General features: G+C 43.1%; 1 protein-coding gene across 1 annotated transcript in view; it reads left to right on the top strand.

Annotated features, from left to right (window-relative positions):
• TXNRD1 (thioredoxin reductase 1) overlaps nt 1–7,309 on the top strand; it is a 37,386-nt gene extending 30,077 nt beyond the window's left edge. The window contains exons 13-14 of the mRNA XM_035127517.2: nt 2,945–3,079; nt 5,841–7,309. Of these exons, the coding sequence (XP_034983408.2) occupies nt 2,945–3,079; nt 5,841–5,903 (198 nt within the window). The 3' untranslated portion in view covers nt 5,904–7,309. The remainder of the gene's footprint in view (nt 1–2,944; nt 3,080–5,840) is intronic.
• Nucleotides 7,310–16,767: the final 9,458 nt, after the last annotated feature.

Raw genomic sequence — 16,767 nt, 5'->3', positions numbered from 1 at the left:
ATATTTGGAATTAGCAAAAACGACAGAAGTAATTAGAAATCAACCAAACCCAAAGGTTTAAAAAGGAGTGGGACTGTTTTATTTTTATTTTTTTCACAGATCATATTTATTTATTTTCCTTTCATCAAAATACAGACATTTACAACTATACATTTTTACATTTTCCACGTCACATCTTCAACCCTCCTTTCTCAACAAAAGGGAGAAAGGTAGGGGAGGAATAAAAAAAAAACAAGAAAAAAAAACCACACACACACAAAAAATAAAATAAAAAATAAAATAAAATAAAATAAATAAATAAAAAGGAATAACGAATTATAATGATACAAATTAAAATGATACAAATTAAAAGGACTTCCTGTCAACTCCGTCAGCATACTTTTTTCCTTTGTCGAATGTATATACAATCAATACTATTTCTTTTAACCCATGGTTTCACATTCCTATTGCTTTAATCCTCGTTTTTTTCCTACAAGTGACCTTTTTTTTTATTGTTGTTGTTATTATTTTGTTTCTATTCAAACGCTATCATTGGTATTTGGTTTTTACTATATTTCATAACATATTTTTTATACCTATCCCATTTTTTCACGAATTCTTCTTTAACCTTTCCTCTCAGGCTATTCGTTAATTGTGCCATTTCGGCAAATTCCTGGAGTTTATTTTGCCATTCTATAATTTTTGGGGCTTCTTTTTCTTTCCATTTTTTGGCAATAACAATCCGTGCTGCTGCTAACGAGTATAGAAGGATTTCTCTTAACTGTGGTGGAATATCTTTCTGAAATGTAACACTCAGTAAAAAGATCTCTGGTCTTTTTTGAATATTCTTTCCCAATATTTTTTGAATCTCATCATGGATTTTGTCCCAAAATTTCTTAATGATATCACATGTCCACCACATATGAAATAGGTTTCCATCATTCCCTCCACACCTCCAACAAACATTTGCAATATTTTTATACATTTTAGATAATCTAGAGGGTGTGAGGTGCCACCTGTGATTCATCTTAAGCATATTTTCTCTTATATTATAGTTCGATGTAAACTTCATATTAAATTTCCACAGGTTTTCCCATTCCGCACTCGTAATCGGGTAACCACAGTCTTGTGCCCATTTCGTCATAGATACTGTAACCGTTTCATCCATCACTTCGTACTCTAGCAACAGCCTATACATTTTAGCTATAAGTTTTGTTTTGCCAATTAATATTTCTTTTTCAAATCTTGAGCCCTCTCTTTGAAACCCTATTTGTTTGTCTTTTTTAAATAACTCAGTTAATTGATGGTAATCCAGCCATGTATTTAAATGTTCTCTTATTTCTTCGTACTTTTTAATTTTCCACTGTCCTCCTTCTATTATCATCATATTGTAAGTTATCCATTTATCCTCCATGTTTGATCTTTTTGGTGTTATAGCCTCCATTGGAGATAACCATCTGGGAATTTTTGGTTCAAGATATTTACAATATTTATCCCATGTTTTTAACAGTGCATTTCTAATTATGTGGTTTGTAAATTTCCTATGTACCTTCCCTTTGTCGTAGTAAAGGTAAGCGTGCCATCCAAACCTCGCTTCATGTCCCTCTAGATCTAATATGTCAACATTCTTTAGCAGGCACCAATCCTTTAGCCACGTTAAACAGGAGGCTTCATAATAAAGCCTGAGGTCTGGGAGGCCGAAGCCTCCTCTTTCCGGGAGGTCAATAAGTAGTTTATGTTTGACCCTCGGCCTTTTGCCTTGCCAGAGAAATTTCGACAACTCTTTCTGCCACTTATCAAACACAGTTCTCCTTCCTATAATTGGTATAGTTTGAAATAAATATAACAATTTAGGAAGGACTTTCATCTTTATGACCGCGATCCTGCCACAGAAAGATAGTTTGAGCCTACTCCAAATTTCAAGGTTTTTTTTTATTTCTTCCCACTTCTTTGTATAATTGTCTTCAAACAGATTGATATTTTTGGGGGTCAGCGTTATCCCCAAATATTCTAATTTTGAATAGATTTTTAGCTGGGTAACCTTTTGTATTTCTTCTTTCTCCAATTGTGACATGTTTTTTGCCAAAAGTTTAGTCTTATTATAATTTAATTTAAATCCCGAAACTGTACCGTATTCTTGTATTATATCCAGAACTTTTATTAGACTTTGCTTGGGGTTTTCCACCGTAACAATGAGATCGTCCGCAAACGCTCTGAGTTTGTAGTTTCTGGTCCCTAGCGTTATGCCTTTGATTTCCTTCTCCTCCCTTATTTGTTTACATAAGACCTCTAATGTTAAGATAAATATTAAGGGGGACAGGGGACACCCCTGTCTTACCCCTTTATTTATCTCACATTCTTGAGTTGCGTTTCCATTTATTATGAGTTTGGCTTTTTGTTTTGTATAAATAGCGTTAATTCCATTTATAAATTTCTTCCCAAAGTCCATTTGGTGGAGTAGGCCTTTCATAAAGGCCCACGAAACACGGTCAAAAGCTTTTTCAGCGTCAACCGCCATGAATATGGCAGATTTATTTATTTTTATATCCAAATACTCTAGCAAGTTTACAATATTTCTGGTGTTATTTGAAATACGCCTACCTGGAAGGAACCCTGCCTGGTTTTCGTGGATGACATCACAGAGAACTTTTTTTGCTCTTTGTGCCAAAATATATGCATATAACTTATAATCATTGTTAAGGAGCGCAATCGGTCTATAATTTGTAACCTCTTGTTGATCCGTTCCCTGCTTGGGTATTAGAGTTATGAAACTCTCCTTCCACGAATTTGGCATCGAGGAGTGGGACTGTTTTAAAGAGTACCTGGAAAAACCTGGTTTACATTTCCGCATAAGATAGCATATTTTGAAGAATGAATGGAAAATGTATTCAATTAATCAATGTAAAAACTCAATAAAGAATATATTTTTTTTAAAAAAGCTTTTGTTGTTCCCCTTGTTCCTTAGGAGCGTGTGATTGGCTTCCATGTGCTCGGTCCAAATGCTGGAGAAATTACCCAGGGATTTGCAGCGGCCATAAAATGTGGAATAACAAAAGAACAGTTGGACAGCACAATAGGAATCCACCCAGTCTGCGCAGAGGTGAGCATGTGGCATTGGTTTACAAAAAGCTCTCTCCTTTCCTAGGATTGCTGGAGCAATTTTGTTTTCCAGGCAACAGTCTTGTGTACTCTTTCTATATGTGCAACTGCATTGAGATAGGAAGTACCCTAGCTTTGTGGCAGGGCACAAGCAAAAAAGGTCCCATGTTCAATCCCCGGCATCTTCAGGTAGGACTGGGAAAGATTCCATTTCTAAAACCCCGGAGAGCTGCAACACTGAGCCAGAATCTACCGTATGTTTTAGAAAGTTGATTGTCCCTTAGTTATCTATTTTTAGGTACAGTTGGATGCCATTTTGGATCAAGCTGGTGGACTGGACCTTTCAAAAATGTACTGATTTTTGGCGGGTGGTTCTTAGAGTTCCCAAGCAATGCCAGGCACTCATAATCTGAATGGGTTGGGTTGGATTGGAAGGGCCACAAAATCAGGCGAAAAAGCACAATTGAGCCTCTTATGCCAGGGCAAGAACCCTTCAGCAGTGATGCAAGGACGTTCCTTCAGAGCTCCAGCTTTAGAAATAACCAACCTAGCAGTTCAAAAGCACGTCAAAATGCAAGTAGATAAATAGGAACCGCTTCAGCGGGAAGGTAAACGGCGTTTCCATGTGCTGCTCTGGTTCGCCAGAAGCGGCTTTGTCATGCTGGCCACATGACCCGGAAGCTGCATGCCGGCTCCCTTGGCCAATAACGCGAGATGCGCAACCCCAGAGTCGGTCACGACTGGACCTAATGGTCAGGGGTCCCTTTACCTTTACGTTCGTTGAACAAGCCACAAAAATTAAAGGACAAAAGTTTTCACAAAAATGATTGCAGTTTCTATTACAATAATAGGAGCATAGGAAGCGGCTTTATGCAGTCAAGACTGCTGGCCTATCTAGTTCATGTTTGCGCTGGCCAGGGGCAGAATTTCTGGCAGGCTTCTCTCCCAGGCCTGCCTGGAGATGCGGGGGATGGAGACTGGAGACTTATGCAAGCAAAGCACATAGCCTACCACTAAGCTACGGCCCATTCAACAACAACAATATAAATAATAATATAAATAACGGATTTTTTAAAACTTGGTTGAGTTTGAATTCTTTTCTGTTTTAAAGGCTGGGTGCATCCATGATTCTCCTTGCATACAGAGCATTTTCAGCCGGCTGAACATTGAGATCCTTGCTTTTTTCTGCAGGAGCTTCAGGCTTATTTGCATGGCTAACATGTACAGGCGCTCTGTTCTGCTCTCAATTTATTCCCCCTTGGAGATGACTTTGATGCTGGCTAATTACTGTTGCTTTGAACCATTTAGACTGAAGTGGATTTGATTTCCTGTAATCCTCCTACCTAGACTTATATGTCTGCAAAACAAAGCTGGATGCTTGCAAAACAACTAAAGGCAGCTTACCACATTTCCTGTAATTTGCTTTTCAATTTGCTCTCTAGACTAGGAGCTAAAACTCATCTGAAGGGCAAAAGTCTTAAGATGGCACCCGTGAAGGCCGTTAGTAGCCGTGGCTCAGACCATGGAGGAAGTTTGGGCCTCCAGATGTTGCTGGACTATAACTTCCATCATCCCTGGTTTTGCCAGAGCTGATGGAAGCTGTAGTTCAGCAACATCTGGAGAACCAAAGGCTCCCTACACCTGCTTTAACAAGAAATATATACCGTATGTTTCGCTCCATAAGACCCACCTAGTTTTTAGAGCAGGAAAACAAAAATTGTTTTATGGCTCGCTGTAAAACAAGTGGAGCGAGGCGGAGGAAGGAGCAGCCCGCTTTCAGGCTGCTCGTTCCTCCCCCGCCCCTCTGCCACTATTGGTGGCTGCGGCGGAGGGAGAAGTAACCCGAAAGGGCTGCTTTCGGGTTGCTTGTTCCTCGGCTGCCGCTGGGAGCCATGGCTCCGGCGGCAGAGGCATCCCTCCACTTCCGACTGCAGTGGCAGCTGAGGGATCCCTCTGCCGCCCAGCACCTTTGCTCCATAAGACGCACAGACATTTCCCCCCCGTCTTATGGAGCGAAAAATACGGTAGTTATTCTCAGGCACAGTTCCCATTAATTTCAGTTGAGCCTGTTCAGGAGTCTTCCTTTTCTGTCTCTGGTAGATCTTCCTCCTCCCAGAGGGCAAATAATCTCTGAGCCGCAGACTCATATCTGCTCATTAATTATCTGCAGGCAGTGCAATAAAACGTCCGCCTCCCCCCTTCATTTCCTGCATAACGCTGAGAGGCACTTGTGGTGGGAAGCCACGTGACTTCCCCTTCATTTCTTTCAAATTGCTGGGTCCGAAGCCTTGAAAGAGGGCTAGAAAGCAGGGCTGCTGTGGTGCAAGAGCATCCAGTGTAATTTAATGGCTCTTCCCATAATGGAGGGTGGAAAAAGTGCTGCATGGTGGAATGTCATTCTCCCTCCCTCCCCAAGCACCTGATTCAGCTTTATAATGCACACTAATAAAGAAGTCTAGAAGTGAGAAGAGCCCAGCTTGGATCAGCTCAAAGGGCCATCTAATCCGGCATGCTGTCTTTACAGTGGCCAGCTAGGTGCCTAATGGAGGCCTGCCGGCAGGATCTCAATGCAGCTGTCCCCTTCCCTCTTGTGATTCACATCCACTGAGTTGTTAGCAGTGGTTCTCCAAGGCCACACACCCCGGGGTCAGCCAATGCAGCGTTAATGGCAGAAGGTAGCCCTGAGTTTTGACGTGAACATTAAAGTCCTCTCCAACATGATCCAATTGTCTTATCCCCCCCCGTCCTTCTTTCTTTAATAGATATTCACCACGTTATCCGTGACGAAGCGGTCAGGTGGAGATATCACCCAATCCGGATGCTGAGGTTAAGCCCCCCCACTGTTTGCTCGTTGCCAGAGACTGGCGTTCGTCACCGTCGCTAACTCCCAAAGGGCGAAGCAAAGCAGCCTAGGAAGCAAGAACCAGCCAACGCGTCCATTACCTCTCCACCCCTGTCGACGGGGCGAGTGAAGAACTGCTTAGTTCCTGGCGGTGACTGAATGTTACGGCAACGGATCCAACAGTGGGGTGGGCTCCCCTATCAAGCTGCTGCTTGGCAAGGCATTGCACAAGATGCTTCCATGAAGTCGCAGCCTAAAACCAGCCTTTTCTGGTAGGCAGTGACGGAAAGTTTGCTGGCACAGCTTGAGACTTTTCCTCTCCTGGAATGAAGGCGTTCCTCCCATATGTTTCCCCACTTCCTCAGATCGTTGCTATGAAATAGCCCAAGAGTTGCAGCATGTAGCAGCCTCATTGCAAGCCCTCTTCTGTAGGGGGTGAACGCAATGCACCATCTCTCTAGAATTGTACAGAAATGAGCAACCAAGCCTGTGAAGGATTGATTGTGGGGTGTGTGTGTGTGTTTTTAAATGCACAGTCCTAAGAAGCATCTTATTTTCCCTTATCTTCCTTTATTCTTTTTACCCAGAGCTGCAGATTGGTGTGGCTCCCCTAAGGCAATAAATCAAAGATTAAATACTCCCATCACTGATAGGTTAGATTACTGCAATGAATTCTATGTAGGGCTGCCTCTGATGACAGTTCAGAAACTTCAGCTGGTGCAGAATTCAGTGGCCAGGTTACTCACCGGGGCAAGACTGTTTGAGCATATTACACCGATCCTGACCCAACTGCACTGGCTGCCAATTAGTTTCCAGGCTCAATTCTAAGTGCTGGTTTTAACCCAATATGGTTAAATGGGTTCAAGGACAGCATCTCCCCATATGAACTGACCCGGACCCTGCAATCCTCCTTCAAGTGTCTCCTCCATGAGAGGTCTGGAGGGTGGCAACATGAGAGGCCTTTTCTGGGGTGGCTCCCCACTTGTGGACTCTCTCTCTCCCCAGGGAGGCTCACCTGGCGCCTTTGTTACTTCAGGTGCCTGGCAAAAATGTTCATAACTAAGCCTTTCGCCGATAACATTCTATGGCCATTTAAAGTTTGTGAGAAAGGGGTGTTAACTGGTTTGTTTTGGTTTTATGATGTCGGTTACATTGTTGAATTCCTTCTCGAGTGAAACCCCTCCTTTTCATACAGCTAACTTTCTGTTTGTTTGTTTGTTTGTTTGTTTGTATATAATGGATCATAAACAAAATCTATTTGGATCATAAATTCTATTTTGAGATACCCTGTAACTGTTTTCTTCAATACTGCCACTGTTGTTGATAAAACTTAGTGTACTTTATGTGTACTTAGTGAAAGCAAGAAGTAAAACTGTCTTTTAGAAATGGGCACGGTCTTTTAAAATCTACTTCATTGCACCAGCTTGTTCAGATAGTGACTCTCCTGTACCTGTGATTTGGAGAAGTTGTGGGATTTGTGTTGCAGGAGCACACTGGATACAGCTGCGCAAAATGCACAACCGACCGGTATTCGAGTTCTATGTTTGCGCCTGTTTTTCTCAACTAAAGGACCCAGTTATTTATTCATGTTACCCTCCGAATGAGAAGGAAGCATGCATTTGTGTGCATTTGCAGTCTCTAGTAGGTAGAGGGCACACTCCTATAAGGACAAAAGCAGAGCTCTCCTGCATCAGCCCAGATGCCTGTGGGAAGCCCTGCCAACAGAACCTGAGGGCAACAACTCTCTCCCTACATGAGATTTCCAGCAATGGGGATTCAGAGGCATGCTGCTTCTGACAGTGGAGCTAGAACGTAGCCATCATGACACGTAGCCACTGATCCCCTTATCCTCCAGACAGGTTGGGCAGCAAGAGACGTTTATAAGGCTATAGGTCCTGCCTTAATGCTATGCTCCTGGAGAGAAGAGTGGAGCAAAACCTATTACAATCTCCCGTGGGCAGCTGTTGTTTACTGATGTTAAATGAAAGGGGTTGGGAACTGTCCTGTATTTGCGGGCTATGGCTATTAGCTATGTACCCTAATCCATCTGCGGGCCAATTTCTTAGCTGGGTGAAGGACCGTGCATGTAAAAGCTTGTTCGCTGGACCTGTCCAGTCCCACTGTCAGACCTGCACTCAAAAAGACCTAGTCAGAAAACTAGGCAATAACACAAATTAGTGTCGTCAACAGGTTTACCACTCCTATCAGCCAATCACCCATTCCCACCACCCTTCTGAGTAATACGCCTCCCCACCCTCTGACTATACATAAGGGTCTGGTGACTTCTGTTTCAGTGTATCTGAAGAAGTGTGCATGCACACGGAAGCTCATACCTATGACAAACTCAGTTGGTCTCTAAGGTCCCATCACCTCCTGGCAAATAGAAAGGGAAGAAATGGAGGCAGTGAGAGATTTTACTTTCTTGGGCTCCTTGATCACTGCAGATGGTAACAGCAGTCACGAAATTAAAAGACGCCTGCTTCTTGGGAGAAAAGCAATGACAAACCTAGACAGCATCTTAAAAAGCAGAGACATCACCTTGCCGACAAAGGTCCGTATAGTTAAAGCTATGGTTTTCCCAGTAGTGATGTATAGAAGTGAGAGCTGGACCATAAAGAAGGCTGATCACCGAAGGATTGATGCTTTTGAATTATGGTGCTGGAGGAGACTCTTGAGAGTCCCATGGACTGCAAGAAGATCAAACCTATCCATTCTTATGGAAATCAGCCCTGAGTGCTCCCTGGAAGGACAGATCCTGAAGCTGAGGCTCCAATACTTTGGCCACCTCATGAGAAGAGAAGAATCCTTGGAAAAGACCCTGATGTTGGGAAAGATTGAGGGCACTAGGAGAAGGGGACGACAAAGGACAAGATGGTTGGACAGTGTTCTCGAAGCTACGAACATGAGTTTGACCAAACTGCGGGAGGCAGTGCAAGACAGGAGTGCCTGGCGTGCTATGGTCCATGGGGTCACGAAGAGTCGGACACGACTAAACGACTAAACAACAACAAAAGGTGCTACTGGAAGGAATTTTTATTTTATTTTTTTGTTTCGACAAATTGGTGTTGTCAGTGATTATTTGACCAGGGATGGATGCTCGCTCGCTCACTCACTGACTGCTGTATCCAAAAGCAGCACACTAATGCAAAAAGCACATTATCAGGCTAGGTATTGATCTAGCAAGGTACAGCTTGCCTGCTCAGTGATCTGCAGTCTGGATTCCCCCCCCCCCTCTAAGCAAGCCAGACCTTGCTTCCTCTTGCAAGAGGAGTGGTTTAGCACCAGCCTCTGCCACAAAGGCAGGACATGTAAATCATGGATTAGCTACAGATCCTAACCCATTTGGCAGCTGCAGCTTACAAGCAGTTCCATTCTGAGACTATCTCTTTAACGGCTTTTGCAGTAATCAATCGATTTGGCTGAGCTGCAGATTTTGTAGGCCTAGTAATAAATATGGAATACAGCAAATACCTTATAGATTGACTGACGTAGCTCTTAACACAAACAAACAAACTTTTAAGCCTTCATTGTGCTGCTGGAGCTCAGGGATAATGCATTTGTTCGCAATCCTAAGTATAATTAAGCTGGGTGTGAGTCCATTGAGTTCCATTGGACTCAGATTGTGTATGCACAGGGCTGAGCTCAAAATGGGAGCTTTGTAGATGAGCCCTTAGATTCAAGTTTCAGGAAATCTACAAGTATTTTTGTAAGCTGTTTAGACTTTTTTTTAAAAAAAAGAATTAAGTGGCATATAAATGTTGTTAAACGAAATAATAAAAGAGCCTTAACTGACCAAACACTGCTTGCCCACACACTCTCTGTAATGAGGATTGTGTAATTATATGACCTAATAGGCTCAGGATGTGGGTAAGTTTAGTTATCCACAAACACTTGCTATTTACTGCATTAAATCCCACCTTTTTCTCCCAAGTTGCTCAAGGTGGCATATGGTTAATCCTCACAACAAACCTGTGAGGTAGGTTAGGGTGAGAGGCACAGAGAAAGCCATGGAGGGGAAATCAGATCACCGGTAGCTCCATGATGTCTATATTCTCCTCCTGGGATTTGAAGACTAGTTGTTGGGGAGCAGCCATGGGGAAACACTTTTACTCTCAGCCTGCTTTTGAAAAAGATGGTGTTCTAGACAGGCCTTTGGCTTGATCCAGAAACTCTGCTCTTAGGTCTGCAGGTGTACAAGAGGGCATTTCAGGAATTACAAGTAAAGGAGGTTCTGGCTAAACATCAGAAGAACTTTGACGGCAAGAGCTGTTTGACAGTGGAATGGACTCCCTCAGGAAGTGTTGAACTCTCGTTCCTTGGATGTTTTTAAGCAGAGGTTGGATGGCCATCTGTCATGGATGCTTTAGTTGAGATTCCTCCATTGCAGGGGGTTGGACTTAGATGACCCTCGGGGTCCCTTTTGACTCTACGATTCTGTGATTCTCTTGACACTACATGCAAGGCTGCCCCAGCTGAACTCTCTCCTCTCCCCCACTTATTTAGCGTACATGAGCTGTTCTCTCCTTTACCTCTCTTTTCCATATGGTAGAGACAAGTGCTTGGGGATTATGATGGTGCATATTCAACATACCTTTATAAGTGTTAAATCAGGCATCCCCAAACTTCGGCCCTCCAGATGTTTTGGACTACAGTCCCCATTATCCCTGACCACTGGTCCTGTTAGCTAGGGATCATGGGAGTTGTAGGCCAAAACATCTGGAGGGCCGCAGTTTGGGGATGCCTGTTAAATACATAGATGCCTCTCTGATTCACTGGAAAATTTAAACCACTTGCACTTTCAGACTGAATTAACTGAATTAAAATATAAAAGAAGAAGCATATTTGGAGCATTCCAAATATTACTATTTCTAAAAGGGATTTAAAAATGTGCTGTGCGTTTTGTGAGTGAAGGCACAGCACTACCCTTCACTTTGAACAATTTTCTTGCCTTCCAAAAGAGAGACTTGATGGCAAATCAAATGTGAGGCGCCAGATGTAATAAATTAAATGGCATTTGTATTCTGCCCCTGCCCTGCTCTTTGATTTTATTAGATATTAACATGTTTAAACAATTTCCCCAATGAATGCAAGCCAGATTTCTCCAAAGATATTTCATGTCACATTTATGGCAATTCAGCAATTTTAGCAAGCTCCGCAAGTCAATTAGGAGTCTTTGTTGTTATCTGGCCAGATTCACGTTTTGCAAGATTAATTCTAAGCAGTTGTGAGCATGACCTCTTTGGTCAGTCTGCCGCCTGTATGTGAGATGTGATCTACTAGTAGCTATTATGAATACATGTCTTTCCCGTTCTTCTGTCTGATTGAAATACTCAGCGGCTTTCCACTGTCCAGTCTAAAACTTGCCATGGGAACTAGCTGTGACCATACAAGCAAAATGTGATGCAGTGCCATATTTTGAAGAGCAGGAGCTCCTCATGGCAGCCCCATAGCTGTGCCCCAAAGATAATAAAAACTGCAGGCACCTGTGCTGACACAAATCTACCAATGAATAAAATAAAATCAGGTTTAAAGGGTTTTCTCAGGATGGTGAAAGGCATGTGTGCTGTGTCCTGTTGGTTTGGTGGTGGTGGGACTTGCCCTTCTTCTGACAGGAAATGCTCTGTGAGTGAGGGTACTAAAATGGGGAGCCAAGGAGGGTTAGTTTTGGGGAAAATGTCCCCATTTGCATCTTGAGGAGTGCTGGAGGGTATGTGCCCATCCATTTTCCTATTCTGCCTTTTACAGTAGAGCAGATGTTCCCATGCAGAAATCATAGAGTTGGAAGAGACCACAAGGGCCATCCAGTCCATCCCTCTGCCAAGCAGGAAACACCATCAAAGCATTCCTGACAGATGGCTGTCAAGCCTCTGCTTAAAGACCTCCAAAGAAGGAGACTCCACCACACTCCTTGGCAGCAAATTCCACTGTCGAACAGCTCCTACTGTCAAGAAGTTCTTCCTAATGTTTAGGTGGAATCTTCTTTCTTGTAGCTTGAATCCATTGCTCCGTGTCTGCTTCTCTGGAGCAGCAGAAAACAACCTTTCACCCTCTTCTATATGACATCCTTTTATATATTTCAACATGGCTATCATATCACCCCTTAACCTCTTCTCCAGGCTAAACATACCCAGCTCCCTAAGCCGTTCCTCATAAGGCATTGTTTCCAGGCCTTTGACCATTTTGGTTGCCCTCCTCTGGACACGTTCCAGCTTGTCAGTATCCTTCTTGAACTGTGGTGCCCAGAACTGGACACAGTATTCCAGGTGAGGTCTGACCAGAGCGGAATACAGAGCGGAATATCCCCTGGTTCAATCCCTAGCATTTATAGTTAGGAGAATCTCAGGCAATTCTTCTCTATCTGAGACCTGGGGAAGTTTCCGCCACTCAGTATGCACCATTCTGGGCTAGATAGTGCAGTGGCTTGACTCTGTATGCCACAGCCTCATAAGTGTAATTTTGGGAGGGGGATAGTACAAGGTGCAACTCAAGAAACCAGATTTGGCCCTTGAGTGATCAGTGGTTTTCCTTGTATAGTATGATCAAGAGAGGAAGACTGGATGGCCTCAGCTCTGCACTGAGGATTAGATGTCTCTTGGTTCCTTCTGCCTCTATAATTATTGGGTGGATCTGCTGGGTCAGCACAGAACGGAACTTCTGCATTTAAGACACCAGCTACTTCCTCCAAAACAATCCCACCTGGAATGCAGAGTCTTGCAAACTGAGCAAAGGAACAGCATGTAGCCTTGGAAAGCTGCTCGAAAAGAAGGTTAATTACACCCGTGCAAAGGAAGGCCAGGGCAGGCCGTCATTTGCTTTAAATGTTTCCTGCCCTCCCCCCCTTTTTTTAAAATGGAAACTTGTCAGGTCTCAGAAATCAGAAGTTACCTTGCTTAGACTGTCTCAATCACATCTTACCTTAAGTGCAAGCCTGAATTTGATTATTTTTAGTAGCAAATCCTTCCACTGAGGTAAACACCTTTTTATAGGGTTTTGCACAAAATAACTATAGCCTGCTTCTTACTTAAACACACAAGCACATATGACATTGATTTTGTATTAATAACAGTAATAGTAATATTTCCTACTGCCCTTCACCAGAGGTCCCGGGGCCAGTTACAACAATGTAAAAATAGAATGTTAAAATAGAATACAGTCAACAGGTAGATCCTAAATGTATAGGGTTGGATTCAACTAACTTGATGTGCTAGCGGAAGCCAGAAAGAAGGTTCCTCCTTGCATAATGGGGTTTCCCCCTTCCTCTCTGCGTACTCCCTCAAGCCTCCCCCAACTCTACAGACATTTGATTCAAATATTTCTCTTTAACACCATTGGTAAGGTGAGGCTGTAGCTGCAATCCTGCAATGCTAATCACCTGGGAGTAATCCCAATGGAGCTCAGTGGAATTTAAATCTGAGGTGCCATCCCAGTTCTTTTCAGGTAGACATAATTTATTCTTGCCTAACCATCCCATTTCTTTTTTTAATTCCATTTTGAAATCATCCCACTTCCTTCCAAACCGCCTGCTCCCCTTTGCTCCCACTTGGGCACTGGTGAAAGAAATGGTAGAGAAACAAAACCTGCTACGTAGGAAAAGCAGTTGTTGCATTCAGGCAAGCATACCTCAATTTAAAAAGATACGAACGAGCCCTTTGCCCTTCCCGCACCACCTCTTCACTCCTTGATGATCACAAGCAAACAAACCAGGAAGCCTTCAATTAACCATAGTTTCCTGTTTCATCATTTGGAACAAACCATAATGTTAAACCATAATATGAAGTTGTTTGATTCTGGCATACTCAAAACTGGTAATCATCGCTTCCCAGTTCAAATCAACCAAGAAACTAAGCCCCTGCAACCCCACAAAGGGCAGATGAGCCTGAGTCACAGTTTAATTCCCCAAAATGCCCCCAACATCGTATCACTCCAAGACATTGCAGCTGCAGTCCACCACAGCTGCAGAAATTTTAATGGATATTATGAACAGTTTTAGACATAGAAATATTTAAACAACATACATTTAAAGTAGCATACTGTACTGTGCAACACTTTCAGGAAAGAACCCCCCCCCCATTAGTATTCAGAATGTAAACAGAATGTATTATTATTCATAGTGAAAAATGCTATTCCTAGGCTGATCTGTTGACAGCTGCATATCAAGAATTGGTGTTCTGGTATGCTAGTTATTCCGAAAGTATTAAAGCTAGGCTGCCCTTTGTGTTTTTATTTCATTTTCAAAAATCCAGGGTGTGTCAGGATGTGTCATCAGTCTGATTTAATTGCTCTGTGGTTATGTTCTAGGCTATGATCATGCATTTTCCATGCAAGCAGAATTTTTGGGGGGAAATGCAGCCAGCAAGCTATGTTCTCTGTTCTAGTTTGTTTATTTATTAACTTTTTTAAAAAATTAAAACCCTGTGAGAGAGACTAGAAATGATGAAAAGGACAGGAAATTCAGAATGCTGGATGCTTGCTTGCCCTGGAGAATGGGAAAGACGGGTTATAAAGCAATATTATGAGTCAAGGACACTGCTCAAGAACACTGCTCAGGACATTCTATACAAGATCTCAAAGTAGCTGTCTTACTACAAAAGAATTTCAGAAATAGACTGGAAAGAGAAGTTGCTGAATTACAACTTATCACCAAGCTCAAAACCATGGAGGGACCTGGTTTGAACAGAGATATCGGATTCTTATCTCATTATACATGATAAGCGATCTTCAGCCATCTCAACCCTTGCTTTTTCATGCAAAACCATTTGCAGTCGTTTTCGGTCATCAACAGCTATCAGTCAGTCAATCACCCACTTCCACCACCCTTCTGAGTGATCCCCCCTCCCCTCCCCATCCCCACCCCTTCTCTACATAAGTGCCTGGGGACTTCTATTTCACTGTATCTGAAGAAGTGTGCATGCACACGAAAGCTCATACCAAAATAAAAACTTAGTTGGTCTTTAAGGTGCTACTGAAGGAATTTTTTTATTTTACTGCTCAAGAACACTGTGATCCAAACCTCATTCCATAAATTATTTCATTCCTGGATTTAAAAAGACAGGGATTAATTAAAAATAACGGGCACACGGGACATACCTGGAGGCAGACACTGTGCCTACACACACACACACACGACACACCTTTTTCTTTTTCACTCTGTTGGTATTTGTTCATTTTGGGATGGCAGAATCGTAGGTATGGGAACCTCTGCACAGTTGGCGGGGTGTGGGGTGGGGTGGGGATATAATAACCCTTGCTGGATCAGACCAAATTTCAGCATCCTGCTTCCCACAGCAGCCAAATTCATTTGGGAATCTCACAAGTGGGGCATAAAGGCAATAGCCTTGTTTTGTTTTTGCTCCCCAGCAAGTGGTGTTCAGAGACATGCTGCCATACAGCTGTCATGGCTAATAAGCACTGACAAACCTATTCTCCATTCATTCGTCTGATTTGGAGATGAGGAAACTGTGGTCCTCCAAATGTTGATGGACTATATCTCTCCTCATCGCTGACCGTTGGCCATGCTGGCTGGGGCGATCGATGGGGGTTGGACTTTTATCGATATCTGGAGGAACATTCCCCCCCCCAGCACACCAGATTAAAGTGGTCATCACTACCTCTTGTGCCAATGAAGTCACAATTGTGACACGATTAGCATACCCCCAGAAAGTAAAGATGATGGTGAGAATCTAGATTTGATAGCTTTCAAGACTATGCATGATACAACTACTCCTTTTATGAGAACCAATGCCGGTTTCCCCACTATTGGTTGATGTACTGCATTTCTATTTAAATGAGAGTGATTTATTTCTAAATCTGTGTTTACACCTATAAATTAGAATGTGAAAATTATTTGAAAATCGGTGTCCCCCTTTGATCACTTTTTTTGTGGCTACTGCGCTTCCTTTCCTTTTCTTATGATGCATAAGCAGCCGCCTTAGATGGCAAGGACCGAGCCTGTATACAGAACAGACTGAGCTGTAGCTCCCACCCACCCTGGGATGTCTTTTCCCACCCCCGCTGGAAAAATAGGTAATGGGGGAAAGAGGGGATACGAATTAGCTCAAACTTTGTTTCCAATTTTTCTGATTAAAAAAGGTTTGGAAACCGTTTTTTTCAGACAAAAGCCATTTGGATATCCCCCCCCTAAAAAGGCACTGCTAATTTGGAAGAAGGCACATAAATTACCAAGCACGACTCATTTGTACCTTCTAATTTGTGATGGCTACGGCGACACCAATGCGTTCATTCCACTGTTTATTGTTTATTGCATACATTACAGATGCCAACATGATATTCCCTGCATCCCTGTGCAATGCAATATAGCTTCGAAGATACTTATTTAGAAGATGCCTTGGTGGAGGAATTAGGAGGGGAAAATTGCTTTGCCTCTCATGTGGCAGGGACGATCTAATGCCTATGGCTTGTTTGCAGCTGGTTTACATTGCCCATTCACTGTTCCACATGTGAATATGCTGTCTTAAGGCGCATGAGAAAGCTAAAACAAATATCATTAATGCAGGCTGTTCAGCTCCCTGTATTGTTGGTTCTCATGATTAATGGTATCAAGGCTGACACTACTTCACTGCAGTATCACACAAAAGCAGTGGGGAACCTGGGTCTCCAGTTCCCCTTCCTAAGCTCCAAGCAGCCCATGCTTCTACAATGTGGCTTGTAATTGTCGCCTGTGAGCAAGAGTGCCAGTTTGGCCCCGCGACCGTGGGTGGCACAGGGCTGTGGGTGCCATGAAGCGTGCATGGCCCTGGGGGCCAAATTTTGTGGGTGCCTGGCCCCTTCATGGGGAATTTTGTGGGTGCTCGGTCACCCAGGGCCCCAGGGTGTTGACAGCTATGCCT

This window comes from Zootoca vivipara, chromosome 10 (genome assembly GCF_963506605.1).
Source record: "Zootoca vivipara chromosome 10, rZooViv1.1, whole genome shotgun sequence".
NCBI lineage: Eukaryota > Metazoa > Chordata > Lepidosauria > Squamata > Lacertidae > Zootoca > Zootoca vivipara.
Note: the sequence above shows the minus strand (reverse complement) of the source record. Positions and strands in the feature narration are given on the sequence as shown.